The sequence below is a fragment of the Somniosus microcephalus genome, unplaced genomic scaffold, assembly GCF_052327205.1.
Source record: "Somniosus microcephalus isolate GS21.2 unplaced genomic scaffold, FLI_Smic_1.0 unresolved_chr2, whole genome shotgun sequence".
Lineage (NCBI taxonomy): Eukaryota > Metazoa > Chordata > Chondrichthyes > Squaliformes > Somniosidae > Somniosus > Somniosus microcephalus.
In genome coordinates, this window is record NW_028225180.1 from 45,326,202 (window position 1) to 45,350,782 (window position 24,581).

The window sequence follows — 24,581 nt, forward strand, 5'->3', positions numbered from 1 at the left end:
GTGAGTGGGGGGGAAGAGAGAGAGCGACTGGGGGGAAGAGAGAGAGTGACTTTGGGGGAAGAGAGAGAGCGACTGGGGGGGAAGAGAGAGAGCGACTGGGGGGAAGAGAGAGAGCGATTGGGGGGGAAGATGGAGAGCGAGTGGGGGGAAGAGTGAGAGCGACTGGGGGGGAAGAGAGAAAGCGATTCGGGGGGAAGAGAGAGAGCGACTGGGGGGAAGAGAGAGAGTGAGTGGGGGGGAAGAGAGAGAGCGACTGGGGGGAAGAGAGAGAGTGACTTTGGGGGAAGAGAGAGAGCGACTGGGGGGGAAGAGAGAGAGCGACTGGGGGGGAAGAGAGAGAGCGACTGGGGGGAAGAGAGAGAGCGACTGGGCGGGAAGAGAGAAAGCGATTCGGGGGGAAGAGAGAGAGCGACTGGGGGGGAAGAGAGAAAGCGATTCGGGAGAAGAGAGAGAGCGACTGGGGGGAAGATAGGCAAATGAGGTTTTTTAGTCAGTTTTTATTGAACATTTTTACACACACTCCCCCCTCACACACACTCCCCCCTCCCTCGCACACACACTCCCCCCTACCTCTCACACACACTCCTCCCTTCCTCACACACACACTCCCCCCTTCCTCACACACACACTCCCCCCTCCCTCACAGACACACTCCCCCCTCCCTCACACGCACACTTCCCCCTCCCTCACACATACAAACTCCCCCCTCCCTCACACACACAACCCCCCACCTCCCTCACACACACACACTCCCCCACACTCCCTCACACACGCACCCCCGCCCGCCCTCCATCCCTCACACACACTCCCCCCTCTCCCTCACACACACACTCCACCCCTCTCCCTCACACACACACTCCCCCCCCACTCCCCCCCTCCCTGGCACACACACTACTCCCCCACCTCACACACACATTCCCCTCCTCACACACACACTCCACCCCTCTCCCTCACACACACACTGCCCCCTCTCTCTCACACACACACTCCCCCCCTCTCCCTCACACTCCCCCTCTCCCTCTCACTCCCCCCCTCTCCCTCACACACACTCCCCCCTCCCTCACACACACTCCCCCCCTCTCCCTCACATTCCCCCACTCTCCCTCACAGTCCCCCCTCCCTCACACTCCCCCCTCTCCCTCACACTCCCCCCACACACTCCCCCCCTCCCTCACACTCCCCCCTCTCCCTCACACTCCCCCCTCACACTCCCCCCTCTCCCTCACACTCCCCCCCTCCCTCACACTCCCCCCCTCCCTCACACTACCCCCTCCCTCACACACCCCCCTCCTCCCTCACTCTCCCCCTCCTCCCTCACACTCCCCCCTCCTCCTTCACACTACCCCCCTCCTCCGTCACTTTCCCCCCCTCCCTCACAATCCCCGCTCCCTCACCCCTCTCTCCCAACTCCCCCTCCCTCACCCCTCTCTCCCTACCCCCCTCCCTCACCTCTCTCTCCCTACCCCCCTCCCTCACCCCTCTCTCCCTCACCCCCCTCTCCCTCCCCCCTCGCACCCCTCTCTCCCTTCCCCTCCCTCACCCCTCTCTCCCTCCCTCACCCCTCCCCCCCTCCCTCACCCCTCCCTCCCTCCCCCCCTCCCTCACCCCTCTCTCCCTCCCCCCCACCTCACCCCTCTCTCCCTCTCCCTACCCCCTCTCCCCCCTGCCCCCTCCCTCTCCCCCCTCCCCCCTCTCCCTCCCTCTCACCCCTCTCCCTCCTCTCCCTCTCCCTCCCCCCTCTCTCCCTCTCCCCTCTCCCTCACCCTCCCCCCTCTCCCTCACACACTCTCCCTTCCCCCTCTCCCTCACACACTCTCCCTCACACACTCTCCCTCGCCCTCCTTTCCTTTCTCTCCCTGCCTCCCCTCTCCCTCGCTAGCGCCTCAGGCCCGACCGGACTCACCTCAGTAGCAGTACGGAGTCAGTCCGACAAAGGGAGACCGAGTTTCCTGCTTGTGAACAAGGCGGGCCTTTGGACCCGGTTGGCAGACTCCCGTGTCCAATTGATATCGGGGACAGCTGTTTAAAAAACGCTGGTTTTGCCGGCCCGCAACTCAAGGCCCAGGCTTCCTGGTTTTGGGCGTGGCAGCTCCCGGCACGGCCCTCCGCGGCCGCTCGCCTGATGGCTTTGGATCGGGCTCTGGGGCGGGGCTGTTGACGCCGCGGGGAGGTTTTGTGCGCAGCAGTTCCCGCACGGCCCACCGCGGCCGGTGACCTGGTGGCTATGGGTCCGGCACTGGGCTGGGGCTGTTGACGCCGCGGGGAAATTTTGTGCGCGGCAGCTCCTGGCACGGCCCGCAACTCAAGGCCCAGGCTTCCGGCGCTGCTAGGCCGCGCCCAGCGCCGGCACAGCCACTCGAAACGGCCGTCAAAGTAGGCGAGCACCTGGGCGAAGGGCAGGGGACAACTTAATATCCTACTGTTGCTAAAGACAATTTAAAACTCAAATACATTTTTATTTAATTCCCTGACACATAATTCAAATATTTACCTTAGTTCCCTAACACACAGAAAGTGTGGGAAAAAAATCATGAAGAATCAAGATGGCGGCCACTCACCTCGGTTCAGAACGATACGGCCCGCCCACACACACACCGATTGGTCGACCGTCAGGTCACCGAAGCGTAGGATTGGTCAATCGTCCCGTCACTCGACTGGAGGAGGGCCCGGCCGCATGCACCAGGAACCCGCCGTACGATTGGTCGACCTCGATGTCACTCTATCGCTAATGAGATGCTAATGAGCAGAATGTTGAACGTTTTTTGGATACCGCGGTCGCAATTTTTGTCCGGCCGAAACGTAAATACCCCTATGACCGGTCCGTAATCGCAAGCTTTCTTTTGACTTGACGCACGTGTAGGTACACTCTGTAACTTTTGAACGTATAGAGAACGGACAGACAGACAGACAGACAGACAGAAGAGGTCTTATATATATATAGATACAGCACTATTTAAATACAGCTTTTATCAGTGTCCATTGAAGCACTTCTCTGCTAGTGCAACACTCCTTTATTAAAATACGACACTTTTAAATACAGCTGCTCTGTGTCCACTGGAGCACTTCTCTGCTCAGTGCAACACTGTCTTACTTAAATAGGGGAGCAGAGAACGGACACAATGAGGGAAAATTGACTAAAATCACAGTTCTAACAAAATTCCCACTTACATTCCCACCCCTATACCTAATGTAAGTTGCCTTGTAAAGGGCCAGAAAAATATATGCTCACCAATGCAAAAATGACTGCTCCGTGCTCTGCGATCTTTGATCTTCACTGCCCCAAAGTAAAAAAAAACACCACACTATTTTAAAAGTAAACTGCTGGTGGTCCACTTCTTTAGGCATGCTCCCACGTTGCAGAGAGCATGGAGGCGAGGCCACAGAGAGCGAGATGCTTCTGAGAAGCTATTTTTTCTACCCCAATTTGGGGCCGAAATGTTCCCGCCCAGATCCGGATGTATCTGGGCTAAAACAAAGGGGATCCAATCTGCCCCATTGTCTAGGATGGGTTTGGATGAATTACCCATTCGTTTAAACTGTTCTTTTTCAATTTAAATGTATCCACGTTATCTGTGAATAAAGCTGCAGTGGTTTGAAATGTGTCCACTTCCTTGATTGTTTGAGTAAATAGCCTTGAAGGTATTGTAAAGAGAAAGTCATTGCCCTTGTGGTCAGACTGAAACCAGTCTCAAGTGGTTAATCCCTTGTGTAGCAGTTTCTGTAAACACATCAATTGTCTCTGCAGGGCGGGGTAACTCCCTGAACTGCCTTTGATTGGCAGTTTGGAACCTTTTTCCACAGACCCAGGCTGCTCTTTCCAAGTCCTTTTGTCTTCGGCCATGCGGTCTGGTGGCCATTTTGATCCCTGCAATTTTAAAGGCATATCACCCAGGGATTCTATAATCAAAAATTAATGTGCGGAGCTGTAGGAAATTTAGAAATTATTGCGAAATCCTGCAGCAGAGACGACGTAGTAGTACCTCGTGTCATCCGCGGTGATGTACAAGAGTGCAAATTGAGCCTCGGCCTGGGTGAACCAAGCGGCAGCCTGTTCTTCCCATAACTCGGGTAATTTGATGGAAACGGCATTCGCCGCCATTTCAGATGAGGTCTTTGGAATCGTCTGAAAGGGCACTGGGGTCACCAATGCTGGAATCGACAGAAATCAACAGGCTGAGACTTTTCTTTAAGCAAAAACGAAACGTGTCTTAGTTTAATCACTGTCCATGAGGTCTGAAGGCTCAGCCCCGTGCAGGGGCTCTGACTTCATCACGCAACCGACGTCATGACATCATCACTCTACCGACGCTCTTTAAGGGACCCTGCATCATCATCATCGGCGACCACTCGAATTCGAGTATGGTATGTCCTTCATCAGGCATCTACTTGTGGGTCTTCAGGTGGCTGTGGAGGCCAATCCGAGATCCACAGTCTCCACTAGAGGGTGGGCATGTAACACTATTGGTAGAGACTTGAGTATGGGTCTTCTTAAGTTGTTGTCTCTCCTTACAGTACTGGCGTTTATCCTCAGTGGCAGGCTGGCGATTCTTTTCATGTAGTGCATCACCATTGTGGATGCATTTTCTCCAATTATCGATCACTTGTTGCACTGTCTACTAGTGTCCGCACATTCCATGCTCTGAAGTTCAATTTTCTCTCTTTAGGACCGCATTTTGGTGACCACTCTGGATGCGATATTCCAGAGAGAGTGTTATTGTGGCAGGCTAATTTTGGGGCAACTTTTCTAGCCCCCTCCCTGTTCAGGGTGAGCAGAGCGGATCCTAAATAGGGCTGCTCTATCGTGGATGTAGCTGCCGGGGGGCTCCCCTGCCTCAATCCAGGAGCCGGATGACTGAATCAGACACCCACCGCCTAGTGCGGCAGCTTGTGATTAGGAGCTTCCAGACCTCACAATCCTGCCCCATCACCACTTACTGATCGCCACAGGACTTTACGCTGGTGTGTTGTAGTGGTAAATGTAGATCCCTCTAAAGGACGCCTGTGCGTGGTATCTTTTAGCGTGGGGTGGTTGGTGCACGGCCAGCCACCACACGATCCTTGACAGAAAAGAGGCCAGGGTCCAGTGGCAAGGAAAAACCGAGAAGACTGGAGACCCCTCTCTGCTGCAGCCTTCTTCCACCTTCACAGCCATTGTGTTGCTTCTCACAGCCCCTGAACCAAAGAGACTCAGAGTTACCGCCATCATCCGTCTGTTCCACCATTGGACCCTGCACCGATAACCCAACCCAGCATGTACATATCACAACATTGCTATACAAAGTGTTAAGGTATATATAACTGCATTGGCTATACATTGTGTTATTGTCCCTATGTGGCCTCCGCCACTTATGTCCCCCCCAGAATTTACCAATACTGGCAATGTCAGTCATTGGTGGGGTCGGATCACACGGCCGGAATGGCTCCTCAATCCAGGGTGGGGACCGGGGGTTCATCGGAGGGACCTCGGGCACTCGGTGGTGGATTGAGGTTGTTGAAACCGGAGGTCGGCCCCGTCTCGTGGGCTGCGCCAACTCAATGGGTCGGTCCAGATCCAGGTGGGATGGCTTAAGATGGTCCATGGAAATGCAGTCCAGTTTACTGCCGACATCCACGACGAAGGTCTTGTCCCCGATTTCCAGGATGCGGAATGGTCCATTGTAGGCTGGCTGAAGAGGTCCCCGCTGGGCGTCGTAGTGTACAACCACATACTCTGCTGCATGAAGTTCGAGCGGAACGTGGGACTGCGGGAGGCCATGCTGCAAAGTGAGCACCAGAGCGAAAACCTTGGCTTTGTCCAGAAGGTTGGACCGCTGACGGGCTGTGGACCAAGGTTCCATTGCGTTGGGGAGGAAATCACCAGGAACCCGCAGCGGCTGTCCGTAGACGAGCTCGGCAGATGAGGACTGGAGGTCCTCCTTGGGGGCGGTCCTGAGTCCCAGCATGACCCACGGGAGTCTGTCGACCCAGCCGTCATCCCGGAGGCTGGCTCAGAGCACGGCCTTCAAGGAACAATGAAACCATTCGCACAGCCCATTAGCCTGTGGGTGGTAAGCTGTGGTGCGGTGGAGTCTCAACCCGAGGCCTCGGGCGACAGCGTTTCAGATGCCTGACATGAACTGGGGCCCCCGGTCAGAGGAAATGTCAGATGGGACACCGAACCGGCCGATCCAAGTGCTGATGAACGCCCGAGCCACATCGGCGGCCGTCGTTGAAGACAGCGGGATGGCTTCCGGCCATCGGGTGGTTCTGTCGACCATTGTGAGGAGGTAGGTGAACCCGCAGGAGGGCGGCAGGGGGCCCACCAGGTCCACATTAATGTAGTCGAACCGCCTCTCAGGCACCACGAAAGGCACCAACGGGGCCTTAGTATGGCAATGTACTTTCGAGCATTGGCATACCACGCAGGTGCTGGCCCATTCGGAACTTCTTTCCTGAGCCCATGCCAGACGAACATGGCCACCATCAGATTCAGTGATGGCTTCCTGCCTGGGTGGGAAAGATTATGGACGGCATCCAAAATTTTCCATCTCCACCCTTTGGGCACAATGGGACATGGCTGCCCAATGGAGACGTCACACAGGAGTGTGGTGCCGGCAGCGTCGACCGCAATGCCTGCTAGTTGAATGCCCTTGACCGCCGTCCTGCAGGCCTGGACGTCCGGGTCGGAGGCCTGGGCGGCCACCATGCGGGTGTAGTCGAATCCGAGGTGCAAGGCGCTGGTGACAGCTTGGGAGAGAAAGTTGGTGACGGGGTTGTCTTTCCCAGCCACATGTTGGATGTCCGTTATAAACTTTAAGATGAAGGCCAACTGGCATTGCTGACGGGCCGACCATGGCTTAGAGGCTTTGGCCATGGCGAAGGTCAATAGCTTGTGGTCCACGAACGCCATGAACGGGGGGGACTACAGCAGGAAATGGAAGTGTCGGATGGCGGGGTAGAGGCCGAGAAGCTCGCGATCAAAGGTGCTTTAATTCTGCTCGTTGTGGTGGAGCTGCCGGCTGAAGAAGGCGAGCGGCTTCCAGGAGCCATTGACCCACTCTCCATGGATGGCACCGACTGCATAATCAGAGGTGTCTGTGGTGAGAGCGATCGGCGCATCTGGTAATGGATGCGCCAGCATTGCCACGTTAGCCAGGGCCCTTTTCATGTCTGGGAAAGAATTGGCCATCTCATCGGACCAGTCGATGGCGTGTTTGTTGGGCTTGCCTTTGAGGGCCTCGTAAAGGGATCACTTAAGCTGGGCTGTTCGGGGGATGAAATGATGGTAGAATTTCACCATGCCCAAAAATTCCTGCAGGGCCTTCATGGTGAGGGGTCACTGGAAGTCCATCACAGCCTGCACTTTCGATGGCAGTGGCACCGCCCCGTCCTGCGTGATGCGATGCCTGAAAAATTCAATTGAGGACAGATCAAACTCGCACTTGGCCGGGTTGACGATTAGGCCGTGTTGGCTGAGTTGTTCGAAGAGAGTCCGGAGGTGGGATACATGCTCCGTCCTGGAGGCGATGGCAAAAAGGATGTCATCCAGGTAGATGAACAGGAATGTCAAGTCCCGTAACACGATGTCCATTAGCCATTGAAAAGCCTTTGCGGCATTTTTGAGGCTAAATGGCATGCGGAGAAATTCGAATAGCCCGAACGGGGTGATCACCACGGCTTTCGGAACATCCTGCGGCTGGACAGGGACCTGGTGGTAACCCCGGACAAGGTCCACTTTCGAGAATGCCGCTTTCCCGGCCAAGTGGGCGGAAAAGCCCTGAATGTGTGGAATCAGATAGCGGTCGGGGGTCATCGCGTTATTGAGGCACCGGTAATCTCCGCACGGGCTCCATCCACTGCCTGGTTTCAGGGCGCTGTGAAGGGTCAAAGCCCATGGACTGTTCGGCCGGCGGATGAGGCCGAGGAGCTCCATGGTGGCAAACTCGGCTTTGGCGATGGCGAGCTTCCTGGGGTCGAGGCGTCGAGCGCGAGCGTAGACGGGTGGACCGATGGTCGAGATGTGGTGTTCTACCCCGTGATTGGTGGTGGCGGATGAGAACGTGGGCTTTGTGAGGTCCGGTAACTAGCCGAGGACACGGGAAAACTCGTCGGAGGCCGAGAGTGTGCTGGACGACTGCGTCATGCAGGACCTGCTGAGGGAAGATGGGAGCCAGCCGAAGGTTTCTGTGTTGATGAGACACCGGTTCTTGTCATCCACCAAAAGGCCATTGGTGCAGAAGAAATAAGTGCCAAGAAGGGGATGGACAATTTTGCTGCGACAAAATCCCAGGTGAACCGCTGTCCGCCAAAACTAAGTGCCACGTTCTGTTTCCCGAAGGTGTGGATGGAACTGCCATTGAATGTCTATGGTTGACATGGGCAGGATACTCACCTGGGCGCCTGTGTTGCGAAGGAAACGACGTCTGGAAATGGTGTCTGTAATAAACAACAAACTGCCTGAATGGCCGACAGCCATAGCAGCCGACGAGTGGTCTTTAGTTTTTTTCGACGCAGGAAGACTGCACGGGGGCCAGCACTTCCTATGTTTGGGGCCGAACTGCGCGTGGTAGAAGCAGAGGCTTGAGGGTTGCCGCCATTGGGCTGTATCAGTTGAGGCAGGGCTCCGCATGGCCATGCAGTACTGTTACCCGGTGGAAAAAATTTGTCGGCCTCCTTGGCCGGGTCACGGAAATTGGTAGTGGAAGTGTTGGCAAAAGCCAACCGTACCTGACATGGCAGTTGTTGAAGGAACAGTTCCTTGAAGAGGAAGCATGGCGTGTGTGTGCCCAGGAGGAACAGAATGTGGTCCATCAGCTCCGAGGGCTTGGAGTCACCAAGCCCGGGTAGAGAGAGAAGCCGGTGTGCACGTTCGGCTTCGGTGAGTCTGAAAGATTGTAAGAGGTGCGCTTTCAGCGTACCGTATTTGTTGAGCTCCGGGGGTTTTACAAGCAGGTTCATGATTCTGGCCGCGGTGGAGCTGCCAAGAGCAGAGCTGACATAGTAGTACCTCGTGTCATCCGCAGTGATGTCCCGGAGTGCAAGTTGAGCCTCTGCCTGGGCGAACCAAGCGGCAGCCTGTTGTTCCCAAAACTCGGGTAATTTGATGGAAACGGTGTTCGTCGCCATTTCAGATGAGGTCTTTGGAATCGACCGAAAGAGCAGCTGGGTCAGCAATGTTGGGATCGACAGAAATCAACAGGCTGAGACTTTTCTTTAAAACAAAACGTGTCTTACTTTAATCACTGTCCACGAGGTCGGAAGGCTCATCCCCATGCATGGGCTATGGCATCATCACGCTACCGACGCTCTTAAAGGGATCCTGCACCGATAACCCAACCCAGCATGTATGTATCACAACATTGCTATACAAAGTGAATTGTGTTAAGGTACATATAACAGCATTGGCTATACATTATGTTATTGTCCCTATGTGGTCTACGCCAAAAAATGGTATTTTCTCCTTCATAGCGAGAGGATTCGAGTACAGGAGCAAAGATGTCTTGCTGCAGTTGTACAGGGCCTTTGTGATACCACAACTTGAGTATTGTGTGCAGTTTTTGTAATGATCAGTAACCTGTCATTATAGAATGGTACACTAGGTGGAGCTGTGCGTTGCTGTATCTTTAGCTGTAAGTTTAAGAGTGGGCTATCCACGATGCACTAGGCTACCCAGGAGGCAGTAGTCAAGATGGATGCCTGTACAAGTCCACAATGCATGAATAAAGTGACTAGCTCAAGCTAGCTGTTCATAATGAAAACATCTAGTTATTAATGAACATAACATGGTACCAGGAATGGTAAACTCTGCTGAATATTGTGAAATGCGACATGGAGCATTTGAAGCCACCAGAGGGTTTGAAACTCACGGGGAATGTCGACTGCAATTGGCGGACTTTCAAACAACAATTAGAACACTATATTGCTGCCATCGGATTCAGTACGAAGCCAGATGCAAGGAAAATAGCGTTACTGCTCACGGTTGCAGGCCCACAGGCGATCGAGGTGTTTAATACATTTGTATTTGATCAAGAGGAGGACAGAGAAAATATGGACGATGTGCTAAAGAAGTTTGATTCACATTGTTCTTCCAAAAAGTACGAAACCTATGAGAGGTACGTGTTCAATTCATGGACGCAGCAGCAAAATGAGGCTTTTGATAGCTTTGTGCACGATCTGAAACTGAAAGCACAGACATGTAATTTCTCTGAACTGAAATCACCCATGATTCGTGACCAGATTGTGTTTGGTATTCATGATAAAATGGTCAGGGAACATCTGTTGAGAGAAACCAAACTAACATTGGAAAATGCTGTGAAAATATTCCAAGCCAGTGAGCTAGCTCAAAAGCACGCGAAGACTTTCAGTGAAATTAATAATGATGCAATTGTAATGAGTGACTGTGCTGCTGTCGGTGCTGTGTCCTACAAAGGGAAGAAACTTGAGCAGAACAGGAATGCAAAGCAATCGGAGGAAGGAATTTTTAATTGTAAACGCTGTGGTTACAAACACCAGTCACGACAATGCCCAGCATTTGGAAAAATGTGCACAAAATGTCATGGAAAGAATAACTTTGCCAAACAATGCTTTTCAAAGGTAAAAACAAAGAAAAGGGCAACAAGTCCAAGTCAATGTGATTGAGGACACTGATTTAAGTGAGACATTTTCTGTAGGAATGGTATCATATGACAATATCAAAAAGGATACAGAAAATGTGCTGCCCTCAGGAATGGACAATGCTGAACATAAAGTTAATGCAGTAAAAGAGGACACATGGATGATCCCACTGCAGGTAAATGGAGCATTAGTTACATTGAAACTAGACACTGGGGCAAATGCAAACTTAATCAGTATGAGTGACATTAAAAATATGAAAGAAAATCCCGAAATACAGAAAAAGTCAGTATTCTGCAGGACTATAATGGACAGGATATAGATAGCTTAGGTGTATGCACAATTAAAGTGACAGTCAAAGACGAAGTGCATCATCTCATGTTTTCTGTTGTGGCTGAAGGACTTGATTCACTACTAGGTGACAAAGCTTGTGAGGACTTAGAACTGTTCAAGAGAGTCTACCGTATCAACTGTGCCATAAGCAGACCAGATGACTCAGTGGATTCTGTAGTCAGTAATTTCCAGGAGGTGTTCAAAGATTTGGAGTTCTACCATTCACTTACAAGATCCAGCTAAAGGAGGATGCTCAGCGAGTGGTGCATGCTCCACGGAGTGTTCCAGCACCTTTGTGTGAGCAGCTCAAGAATGAACTGGAGAGAATGACCACACTAGGAGTCATCAGGAAAGTCGAAGAACCAACAGACTGGGTTAACTCCATGGTATGTGTGAAGAAAAAGAACAATGATCTAAGAATATGCATGGATCCAAAGGACTTAAATGCAAACATAAAATGTGAACACTACCAGATTCCCAAGCGAGAAGAAATCACCAGTGAAATGTCAGGTGCCAGATACTTCACAAAGCTCGATGCTTCACAAGGATTTTGGCAACTAAAACTGGATGAAGAGAGCACCAAATACTCTACCAACAACACACAATTTGGCAGGTATTTTTTCCTCAGAATGCCTTTTGGGATAATATCTGCATCTTAAATCTTTCATAGAGCGATGGAACACATAATTGAAGGTCTGGAAGGAGTTCGGGTCTATGTTGATGACATCATCATCTGGGGCTCCACACTGAAAGAACACAATGAGTAACTGACTAAAGTGCTACAGAACATACGCCGGAATGGGCTGAAGCTCAACAAAGCCAAGTGTCAGTTTGGCATCCAGGAAGTCACATTCCTAGGAGATAATCTACCTGGTAAAGGAATAGAGCCAGATATGGAAAAAGTAAACGCCATACTCAACATGCCCCGACCCACTGACAAAAAAGGAGTGCTCCGCATCATGGGGATGATAAACTTCATTGGAAAGTTCATTCCTAACTTGTCAGCCAAGACAACATGTCTGCGAGACCTGCTGCATAAAACAAATGAGTTCGCATGGACAGAAAGACATGAGCAAGAGTGGATGAACCTAAAAACAGCGCTGACAACCACACCTGTACTCACCTTCTTTGACCCAACAAAGAGAACCAAAGTCTCAACGGATGCATCAAAAGATGGCCTAGGCACAGTCTTGCTACAAGCAGAGGGTGACAATTGAAAGCCTGTTGCCTATGCCTCCAGGTATATGACTGATTCTGACTGTCGATATGGCCAGATTGAAAAGGAATGTCTAGGCTTGGTAGTTAGAATAGAAAAGTTCCATGGCTACATATATGGACTTCCGACCTTCACATTTGAGACAGACCACAGCTCATTGGTTGCCATCATAAAGAAAAATCTGAATGAGATATCTCCAAGGATACAACGACTCATGATGAAGCTGCAAAGATATGACTTTGAACTGATCTACACACCAGGCAAACACATAGTGTTAGCAGATGCACTATCCCGAGCACCCACAATGAGTCATGTGAGCTCTACTGAAGAAGAAGTGGATGTTCATGTGAGTATGATAACTGCTGCGCTGCCCGTGTCAGACACAAAATCAAAGCAAATAGCAGAAGAAACAGTAAAAGATACAGTGTTACAAACAGTAATAGAGAACATTCATCATGGTTGGCTAAAAGGTTCCTGTCCAAAGTACTATCACATCCAGTCAGAGTTGAGTGTCGCAAGTGGACTATTACTAAAACAGAACAGAATGGTCATTCCACAGGCATTACATCGAGACATGCTCAAAAGGCTTCATGAGGGACACCTCGGAATTTAAAAATGCAAAAGGAGAGCAAGAGACACTGTTTATTGGCCTGGCATAAGTAAGGACATTGAGAACATGATAGGCGAATGTCAGACATGTCAGAAACACCAAAACAAAAAAGCAAAGGAACCAATGATAGTAGCTAACTTACCAACAGCACCATGGCAAAAGGTTGGTATGGGCCTTTTACATATCTAATAGTGATTGACTACTATTCTAACTATCCTGAGATGGCACTGATCTCAAGCACATCAGCAAGCAGTGTCACAATGCATATTAAATCCATCTTCGTCAGACATGGAATTCCCAGGATTTCCATTAGTGACAATGGTCCGTGCTTCAACTGTAAGGAGTGGCAACAGTTTGCAGCACAGTATGACTTTCAGCACATCACATCCAGTCCTCTGTATGCTCAGTCGAATGGTAAGGCAGAAAAAGGCTTTCAAGTTCTCAAACAGCTACTGAAGAAAGCGACAGAAAGCAAGTCTGATCCTTATCTTGCCCTGCTGAGCTACCGAGCCTCACCTTTAGACTCTGGTTCTTCACCTGCTGAACTCCTGATGGGTAGCAAGTTGCGTACCACGCTACCCTGCTGTGCAAAAGAAAAGCAGAGTAAGGAACTGAGACAGAGGCTTCAACTGCTAAAGCTGAAACATATATTATGCTATGACAAGTCATCCAAAACTCTGAAACCATTGACAAGGGATGATGTTGTCAGGATTGAGGATCCAGATGCATGGAACAGGAAAGCTACAGTTCTTGAGGAAGTAGTACCAGGTTCATACACTGTCAGAACTGAGGAAGGACAGATACTCAGGAGGAACCACCGTTCCCTCCTAAAAACACAATAGACTATCCAAGAGCAAATCGATGACATTGCCGCAACTGAATCTTTTCACTCACCACCAGAACAATCTAACAAAACCACACATACAGGCTCTCATGAAAACACATCAGACTTACCTGTGCTGAGAAGATCCACACGTGCAGCAAAAAAGCCTGATAGACTTAATCTTTGAGTATAAAATAAAGCTTTGAAAATGTGTTGACTATTGTGAAAATGTTTATGTTTATAGAGCACTAACAAAGTGTTACTGTTATCACCTTTATCGTTTTTCTTGAAAGTTGATTGATATTGATTTTGATTAACATCAAAGAAAGGGGGATGTAATGATCAGTAACCTATCATTCTAAAATGGTACACTAGGTGGAGCTCTATATTGCTGTATGTTTAGCTGTATGTTTAAGAGTGGGGAACCCACTATGCACTAGATTACCCAGAAGGCAGTAGTCAAGATGGATGCCTGTACAAGTCCACATGGCATGAATAAAGTGGCTAGCTCAAGCTAGCTGTTCATAATGAAAACGTTTAGTTATTAATGAACATAAAAGTTTTGGTCGCCTTATCTGAGGAAGGGTGTTCTTGCTATGGATGGAGTGCAGCGAAGATTCACCAGACTGCTACCTGGGATGGCAGGAATGACATATCAGAAGAGATTGCGTCGATTATGCTTATAGCCGCTGGAGTTTAGAAGAATGAGATGGGATCTTACTGAAACTTCTAAAATTCTAACAGGGCTAGACAGACTCGATGCAGGAACGATGTTCCCAATGGTGGTGTAGGTTAGAACCAGGGATCACAGTCTAAAGAAAAGGGGTAAGCCAATTAGGACAGCGATGAGGAGGAATTTCTTCACCCAGAGAGTGACGAACCTATGGAATTCTCTACCACAAAAGGAAGTTGAGGCCAATTCAATAAATATACTCAAGAAGGAGGTAGATATATTTCTAAAGGCTAAAGGGATCAAGGGATATGGGGAGAAACCAGGGACAAGGTACTGAATTTGGAAGATCAGCCATGATTTCATTAAATGGAGGAGCAGGTTCGATGGGCAGAATGGCCTACTCCTGCTCCTATCTTATATGTTTCTTCTATGTTTCTATGTTAACAACACAATAGCAAAATACTGCAGAAGCTGCAAATCTGAAATAACAACAGAAAATACTGAAAACACTCAGCAGGCCAGGCAGTGTCCATGGAGAGAGACAGAGATAATGTTTCCGGACTGGGACCATTCATCAGAACTGGAAAAAGCTGGAGAGGTAACAGATTTGAAGCAGCTGCCGAGACAGGGAGGGGGAGGGGTGTGAGAGGGGAGGAAGGAACTGAAGGAACATACTGTACTGAGGTAAGAGGCAGGAAAGATAAAATGTTGCAAAGGGGGTGGCAAAATAATACAGCACGAAAAATGGGAACAGGGTTTTATTTGAATTTGTTGAACTCAATGTTGTGTCGAGAACGCTGTAAAGTGCCTAATCGAAAGATGAGTTGCTGTTCCTCGAGCTTACGTTGAGCTTCATTGGAACAATGTAAGAGTCCGAGAACTGAAAGCTCAGGGGTCACCCTTACGGACATGTTCCACAATTTTTTTACAATATTCCGATACTTAATGACCACCATTATTGATACTAGCATTTTAATCCAAATTTTTTTCATAAACTAAAATTAAATTCTTGTCGTGGTGGTATTTGAATTCATGTCACAGGAGATCTTCAGTCCAGACCTACATGGATTATCAGTCCAGTAACATAACCAGTATGCTACCGTTCCAGCATGAAGTACATTGCCGCCTGCACATGTCAATAGAAACAGGTGCATTGTGTCAAATACTGGTGTGAGCAACATGGTGATAACATCGTTAGATTTAAAAGGGAATCTGCCTGCTCTATAAATGCAAACTGGTCTTAAATCCACTGGCCCAGTAATTCGGGTCTGCACGGGTGAGGACGCACGGGGTACTCACCCTTAAGCCCAATGGAAGTGCTGGTTTCCTGCATGCACTGCGCATGCGTGGAAAACTGGCACTGCCGTTCCGCTGAACAAAGGGGTTCAGAGGTCGAACGCGTGCACAGGAGAGGCTGCGCGTGTGCATCGAACTTCGTTTTTGTTTACAGGTTTTCCCGGGAGGGTAATTCTTCAGAAGTTAGACATGTAAAAAGCAGGAGTAAGGTCTGCTTTTTACAAGGTAAGTGGTGAATTAATTAAAATTAAAACATTTTTTCCACAGGTTTATTATTTTTAAATACTTTAAAGCAAGATAAGTTTATTTTCAGCCCTGTTAGAAAATAAAACAATTTTTTTCATAAATTTAAGTTATTGGCCCAGAAATTCGGGTCGGGGGCTGCCCTTGGGTGTAAGCCGCCGACCTGCACTTACATTGCGCGCCAGTAGTTCAGCTGTAGGGCCCCATGGAATACGATCCGCAGCCTGGTCCAGCTGCCGGCGTGCAGTGCTTGCATGTCCCAGGGGCGTATTTAGTTTGAAGTGTCCCCTGGTATCACGTGGGTCATGGGCAGCCAATCGGAGCAGGGAATGCTCCATTGATATGTATTGACAGGAAGACCTGTCAAGACTTATAAATACTACGGCCCCAAAATAGCAGTAAACCTCCAAATAAACTTAAAAAAATCATCATACTTTTTAAATAAACTATAAATTACATTAAATAACTAATTTATACAAAAATTTAAATTTTTGAAAAAAATTATTTTATATTCTAACGGGGCTAAAAATAAACTTACCTTGCTTTAAAGTATTTAAAAATAATAAACCTGTGGAAATTTTTTTTTAATTTTAATTAATTGGCCACTTACATTGTAAAAAGCAGGCCTTACGCCTGGCTTTTACATTCTAAATTCTAAAGACTTATCCTCACGGAAAAACCTTTAAAAAAAAGTAAGTTCAAAGCGCATGCGCAGACTCCCACGCGCACGCGTTCGACCTCTGAGCCTCTGCTTTCAGAGGAACGGAAGTGCCGGTTTCCCGCGCATGCGCAGTGCATTCAAGAAACCATCACTTTCATCGGGCCTACGGGTGAGTATCCCGTGCGTACTCACCCGTGGAGACCCGAATTTCTGGGCCATTATAGTTATTTCATGTAATTTATAGTTCACTTAAAAAATGTGATTTTTAAAAAATTTATTTGAAGATTTAGTGCTTTTTTGGGGCCGTAGTATTTATAAGTTTTGACAGCTCTTCCTGTCAATCTTATGAATGGAGCATTCCCTGCTCCAATTGGCTCCCCATGGCCCACGTGATCCCAGGGGATGCATTGAACTCACTGCACCCCTGGGATACGCAAGCACTGCGTGCCGGCAGTTGGAGCAGGCCCCGGATCGGAATTCCACAGGGGCTCACAGCTCAACGGCCAGCGCGCTAGGTAAGTGCAGATCGGGGGCTTGCACCCGTACGAAGCCCCCGACCCGAATTTCTGCTTTTTCACAGAGGTAACTGCGCCAAGTACAGCCTAGAAAACGTTGTCTTATTATCATTTTTAATGTTTATCCAAATAATAAATCCTAAAAAGCAGCAGCTTTGTTCAGTCACTAATTTTTTGTAGCCGCTGTTTCTTCACTGACCACTTAACCATGATACGAACAATGGCGAACAGCTAAAGGCTCTTTGGTCCATCCAGCAAGTCTCACACAATTGTGATACCTTGTGTATTACAATATATACACTCTTCACCCCATGCGACGGCAGCCTGTTCTAGAGGTAAACAATTCACTGACATCTAACCCAGATCTGTCTTTATACAACATAGAGTTGTGATCCCCTGGCCCGCCCTAATCTATTTAATTGGAACAAATTGGCAGCTAAAACACAAACTATTCACTTTACCTTTTATAAACCGCAATCAAATCACCCCTAAATCTACGCTTTTCTAAACTCTGGAGTCCGAGCTCATTTAGCCTAACTTGATAAATAAGATGCTTTATTCTGGGAATTAGTCCAGTGTCCCTCCTCTACACCCTTTCCAATGCCTCAATATCGCTCATCGTGTGCAGAGGCCAGTATTCAAAGTAAGGCCTTTTCCAAGGTCTTGTTCAAGGACATATAGTATGTCGTGTCCTGTAATCAATTGTTCAATGAATGCTCCCTAACACCCTATTGTCTCCACCTATCGCTTCACAGTATTGCTCATGTACATTTAGATATGTAGGAACTAGAAGACAAGGATCTTCCTTTCTCCACCTTCATTAATGCTTTTCTCTGAAGGGTATCTGAAAGTTGAGCAGCACTATGCCCCTTTACATGGAACAGCACTTTTCCATATTAATCAGCATTTGCCGATCACGAGCCTAAACTCCCAAAACATTAAGATCCGCCTGAAGCCGTCGAGCATCTTCTACATACCAAACACTCGCACAGTTGTCAGAATCTTAGTCAGATCTGCAGGACGTGCCCCCAACGCCTACAACTAGGTCATTACTGAGAATAATTAATATCAACGGTCCCCACATCGAACCCAGCGGGACGCCACTGGTGTCCATGCTCCAATCAGATCCAAGTCTATCTATTACAATGTTTTCATTTCATCGGCTGCAGTCGATACAATGGAGCAGTGGAAGGTTGTCTTTGTTTGTAAGGCCGACCAGCTATATATAACTCAACAGATCTTCCAGCTAAACAATCTGCGGTAGCATACACAGGTTATATAAATTCTGCTCATGAATAGCGTAGGTTCTTCATTATCAGCGTTGTGGGATTAAAGCCAAACTCCTCTCCTTAAAGGTAATTTTCCAGAGGGATAGGTAAGGAGAGGAAGGGAAAGCTGTCGCTTTATTTGAAAAGGATACTAACTACTTCAGAAAGAGCCGACTTTAGGACACCAGCTACTGACCAAACTATTTGGATCCAGTCAGTTAAAGGTAACAGGCACAAATTAATACATCACACATTCTACAGTCTCCAGGAGAAGGAATCTTTTGTGACGAGGAACTTTGAATACAAATGATTAAATACATTGGATTGGGACTATGGGGAGGTGGACCAGCAGACTGGCACTGGGCAAGCGAAGGCGGGCTATCCCAACGGGACAAAATGCAGCAAGTCTCACAGCTATCGCAGACCCAGAGGCGAATCCGGGACTGGATCCCGTGCCTGCACTGCCAAATGCATCAGAGGTGCAACAGCTAAGAGCGCACATAATGGTCCATAATCTACAGAGACCCTCTCCTATTAATTTCACCGAATGCATTTACCCATTGGGGAAATGGCAGCTACAATACCCGGCTAGCAGTAGCCTTATGTTTCTCTTCAATATTCCTTTCTTTTTGCTCACACATCTCCATTATTAAAATATAAATCCATGGTTTCTCATTCTGCACGATGGCTTTGGGGGAAAAAATCGATATCGCCCTGCTCGGGATGTCAGTCTCGGCCGGGCGCGAAATTGTGCGTCCAGCGCAAATTTTTGCCACCTACTGTGAAATTGACCTCCTTCGCCCCAGGAGGTCCTTGGAGTGCTAAAACAGGCGCTGCATGACTGTCTGAAGGTGCTAAGCTGGGGAAGCGAGGCACTACCTCCGAGGGCGGGCGCAGCACAGCTGCTGCCAGTTAGCGATTGCACGCAGACACGCAGGCGCCAGTCAGCTCTTAAAGGGGAGGATCGATCTTGGATTGCAGCCACAATCTGCGCATCGGAGCCCTGAATCTCAGCCTGGAGAGACATGTTGCCACATTCTTAAGCCAAGGTCCATGGAGAGGGCCAGGGAGCGAACACAGCGGTTCAGTGATGGGGCCTTGGAGGTTCCGGTTGGCACAGTGGAGCACAGGCGATCTATCCTGTTCCCGGACAGTGATTATCGCAAAGCTTGGAGGGAGGTGGCTCACAGAGTGACCTCCAGCAGCATGGTGTCTAGGACTCCTGTGCTATGCAGGAAGTTCAACGACCGCACTCGGGTCGTCAGGGTGAGTGCCCTTTTCAGAATCTTCTTCATCCCTGCATGTCGAACTCACTTTATGGCCAAAGTTTCCTGAAAGCCCCAATGCCCAGCACTCATGCAACAGCTATAGCCCTTTCAGGTAACTCACACGCACATTCAGCACTTTACAAACTGTAAGGGCTATTCGACCATGGGAGGCATTGCAACCAAGATCAGGGCAGAACATTATAAGGGACATTCGACCATGGGAGGCAGTGCAGCCAAGATCAGGGCTGCGCACTGTAAGGGCTATTCGACCATGGGAGAGACTGCAGCCAAGATCAGGGCTGCACACTGTACTCAGAGCACGTCCTTTCTCTTGCAGGGCAAGCTGGCGCATAACAGGAGGTGGCAGCAATGGACCGGGGGAGTCCGTCCTCACCTTCAAGCCCTAACCGATCTGGATCTGCGAGTCCAAAAGATTATGGCAGGCTGGATGATTGGCCCCGTCACCACTGGTGATGCCGACCCTGTTATGGACAGCAATGGTAAGGTCTTCACCTTTTTGACCTCTCTCCTTCCACTTGTGCCTCACACCAGCATCCTTTGCCACTTTCGAGCCAAATCAGTACATTGCAGCACTCATGCCTCCCTCGCTGCCACCCTGTCCTCACTCTAAAATCAATGTTGTAACTCCCTGCTTTCAGATGCTGATTCAGCAGGTGAGGAGGCGGGCCCTCAAGCTACCACTGTGAGTGATTAAGAGGAAGCCGGACCATCAGTGCCACCCACAGCCGAGGCAGCCCATGGCCATAATGGGGGCACATCTTCCCTGGAGGGGAGCAGGGGGGAATGGTCTGAGGAGGGTTAAGAACCCCAGCGGGCTGCAGCAACGCGAGGGGGTGAGGGAAGCTCGGCGGCACTTCTCCCCGGAGGGAGAGTCTGCCCTCGAGTCCTGCTAAAGTGAGCGCAGAAGAGGTGTGACTCCTCGCTGAAATGAGTGCCCAGATGGAGCAAAGGCACACTGAGCTCATGGCTGCAGTGGCAGGGACGCCAGATTCCACTGAGTCACTGGCAAGGAGTGCCCAGAACTTCGGTGCAGCACAGGCAAGGAGTCTCCAGGACTTTGGCGCAGTACAGGCAAGTCGTCTGCAGGACTTCAGCGCAGCACACGGGGCTGCCACGCAATTGCTTAGTGCTGCAATGCAGTCAGTGGCTGCTCTCATGCAGATGCAGATTGAGGCACACGAGCATTGACTGCTGCCACCCTTGCTGGATCAGGCACAATTCACCGGGGCCCTCACCGTGCTGCAGCAGGACAGCAATCTGTGCTTCAGCCCATTGCTCCACATGCTGCAGTGCTGCCGCATGGGAGTGCCAGCGTGTCCTCCCAACAGGGAGTTGCTCTCCTCTCTCAGGATGACAGCATTCCTGCTGCCAGCACTGTCAATTCTCCACTGCAGCTGCCACCACCTGTAGGACAGACTGCTGCCGCTCATACAGAGTTGGAGCAGTCAGCAGCTGGGCCCTCCAGGCCCAGAGCTGGTCCAGGCTGTTCCTCAAGGGCATCTGCACTCTCAGTTTCTGACACTCAGCTGCCTTCCCCCAGCCTTGCTGCAGCCACTGGGGTCCCATTGTGGAGGAGCTGCAGGGTGGGAAGGGACGAATCTCGTAAATGAAGCAGATCACCCTCGAAGGGCAAAAAGTAGGAGGTGTGGCAAAATGTTGTTAATTGTTTTATTGAAGGCCGTGGATCGTGGTCATAATTTTGTTACTGTTTTGGTCATTGTCTCCAGGTTGTGAGAGCCAGTTATGTGACTGATTGTTTTTATGGGGGTTTCTCTCCATTACTTTGTCATGCGGGAAGGGCACACAATTTGTTAAATAAAGTAGTGTCTTTATTCTGAATGAGCATATTTGCTCTTTGAACTAACATAGATATAGAAACATAGATACATAGAAGATTGGAGCAGGAGTAGGCCATTCGGCCCTTCGAGCCTGCTCCGCCATTCAATGAGATCATGGCTGATCATTCAAATTCAGTACCCTGTCCCTGCTTTCTCCCCTTATCGCTTCATCCCCTTAGCCTCAAGAAATATATCCAACTCTTTCTTGAATATATTTAATAAGCTGGCCTCCACCGCCCTATGTGGCATAGAATTCCACACGTTCACCACTCTCTGGGTGAAGAAATTCCTCCTCATTTCAGTCCTAAATGGCTTTCCCCTTATCCTTAGACTATGACCCCTGGTTCTGAACTCCCCGGCCATCAGAAGCATCCTTTCTGCATCTAGTCTGTCCAGACCTGACAGAATTTAATAGGTTTCAATGAGATCCCCTCTCAAGCGTCTAAGCTCCAGTGAGTATAATCTCAATTGACAAAATCTCTCCTCGTACGTCATTCCTGCCATCCCAGGTATCAGCCTGGTGAATCTTCGCTGCACTCCTTCCATGGCAAGAATGTCCTTCCTCAGGTAAGGTGACCAAAACTGCACACAATACTCAAGGTGCGGTCTCACCAAGGCCCTGTACAACTGCAGCAAGACATCCTTGTTCTTGTACTCGAACCCTCTTGCTACGAAGGCCAACATACCATTTGCCCTCTTATCCGCCTGCTGCACCTGCATGCTTCCCTTCAGTGACTGGTGCACAAGAACACAAAGGTCTCTTTGCACTTCCCCTTCTCCCAATCTATTGCCATTCAAATAATAATCTGCCTTCCTGTTTTTGCCACCAAAGTGGATAACCTCACATTTATCCACACATTAGTGCATTTGCCATGTTTCTGCCCAATCACCCAACCTGTCCAAATCGTACTGGAGTTTCATGACATCCTCCTCACTGCATATCCTCGCACCCAGCTTTGTGTCATCTGCAAATTTGGAGATATTACATCCAATTCGCTCATCCAGATCATTAATATATATTGTGAACAGCTGCGGTCCTAGGACCCATCCTTGCGGTACCCCACTAGTCACTGCCTGCCACTCGGAATACTAATTGTTGCCTTAACCAGCTTAGGGGTTGCGGCATGGTTCCATTCATGTTCTTTGAATGGCATAAGCCATTCCCTCAGAGGGGGCCTGGAAGCGACTTGCTATAAGCAGCTGATGGACGGCCCATGAATTTTGTGCCTCCCTCCCGCCTTGGTGCTGCTCCTCCTCCTCCTCCTCCTCCTTCTCTGCTGGTGCACCAATATCTGGTGGCATTGGCTGAGTCCTGATGATTGCCAGGTTAGGCAGCATGCCGCACACAACAATGAAGAGGGAGAGTCGCTCAGGTGAGTAAAGATGGGTTCCTCTGGAATTTTCCAGACAGCAGAAGCATTGCTTGAGCATGCCGATTTTGTGCTCAGCGATGTTCCTTGTAGCTTGCTGGCTCTCACTGTGTCGTTCTTCAGCAGGGGTGCTGGGCAAACGGAGCGGGGTCATCAGCCAGGTGTACAGAGGATAGCCCTTGTCCCCGAGAAGCCAGCCTCCTGGGTGAGCCGTGGCCTCGAAAAGGTCTGCCACAGAAGTCTGGCACAGGATGAAGGTGTCATGGCTGCTGCCTGGAAAGCGGGCATTGAAAGCGAGAATCAGCTGTCTGTGGTCACAGACCAACTGGACATTCAATGAATGGAACCCCTTTCGGTTTCGGAAATCCTTGGCATTCTCTTGCGGTGCCCGCAGAGCCACATGCATGCAGTCAATTGCGCCCTGCACCATGGGGAAGCCCGATAATCTTGCAAAGCCCATTGTGCATTCTTGCTGCTTGTCCGGGGTCATGGGGAAGGAGATGTACTGTCGTCTCCATTTAAAGAGGGCATTCATTACTTGACAGATGCAGCAATGCACCGCGAACTGGGAGATATTGGCAATATCCCCAGTAGCGGATTGGCAGGAGCCGGTGGCATAGAATTAGAGAGCCACTGTTACCTTCACTGCCACCGACAGACACGTCCTGCTCCTCAGGTGAGGCTGCAGATCTGGCTGAAGCAGGTGGCAGAGCTCAGTGACCACCTCCTTGCTGAATCGCAGCTTCCGAAAACACTCCTCTTCAGACATACTGATGTATGAGAACTGGTGGCGGAAAACCCTGGGTGCATAAGGCCTCATGTGCCGACGCCTGTTGGCCCTCCTCCATCTGGCCATGATTGCCACTCTCTCTCTGCATCTCTGTGCACTCTCAATGTAATGAAGAATCCCGACATTCCCATCCAATGCAGCCCCCATAGTATTTGGCCACTCAAACATTTGCCGGTGAAAAAGCAAAGCAACTACAAAGTTCTGGTCAGAAGCCAAATGTACCTCAGCGAGCGCTGAATCAATGCAGAAATCTTTCTCCCTTTGACTCTCTGCAAATTTCTCTGTCTCGCTCAGAAGGAGGCGTCCAAAAATGGCTACCAAAAAGAAGCCAGGAAGAGCCCACTTTAAATAGCGCCCCCCCAGGCCCACAGCAATTAGCAACCATTCCACTCAACCTGTCGTTGGGAGCGGCAGGCGGAGAGGAGGGGGACGCCACTGAATTTCCGGTCCGGGGTGGCCCAAGGGCATTGCACTCCGAAATGACGTCAGGATCTGCGTGCGCAGCTGAGCGGGCATTGCGGTTTAGCGCCGCCGCTAAATTTCGCGAGAGGCGCAGGTTTCGTGGTGCCCGGGTGCTAGCTTGCTCGCACCCTACTTATTGCCCTCTTAAGGGGCTAACGGGTGCTGCAACCAACTGAATTTCTCCCCCTTAATCTTTTGTCTCTCGCTGCCTCAAATAGGTTCTGGTTGGCCTTTGTGAATCGTTACAATGATGAAGTGACTATGCTGCTAGGATTGTGCTAACAATGCAATAGCAGGATTTTGACTTACCAACGAAGAAGGAACCGCGATATGTGTCCAAGTCAGGATGGCCTGTGATTCGGAGGGGACATTGGAGCAGCGGGTACCTCAGGTATTTTCAGCGCTTACCCTTATCAGTAATAGTGAGAACTGGTGTGAGCGGTGACGTAAAGTTAACCTTGGTGATTTGCAGTGGATAATGCAGACTACAGCAATTGTGCACTGTTGGTGGACGGGGGTTTATATTATGGATTTAGAAGCAAGCAGAATGATTTGTCCTGGATGACGCCAAGCAATATGAGTGGTGTTGTGTGTGTATCCTTTT

General features: G+C 49.7%; 1 protein-coding gene across 1 annotated transcript in view; it reads right to left on the reverse strand.

Annotated features, from left to right (window-relative positions):
- Positions 1-5,837, reverse strand: part of LOC147092595 (uncharacterized) — a 123,574-nt gene extending 117,737 nt beyond the window's left edge. Inside the window, exon 1 of the mRNA XM_085975646.1 lies at positions 5,600-5,837. Within this exon, the coding sequence (XP_085831772.1) occupies positions 5,600-5,837 (238 nt within the window). The remainder of the gene's footprint in view (positions 1-5,599) is intronic.
- Positions 5,838-24,581: the final 18,744 nt, after the last annotated feature.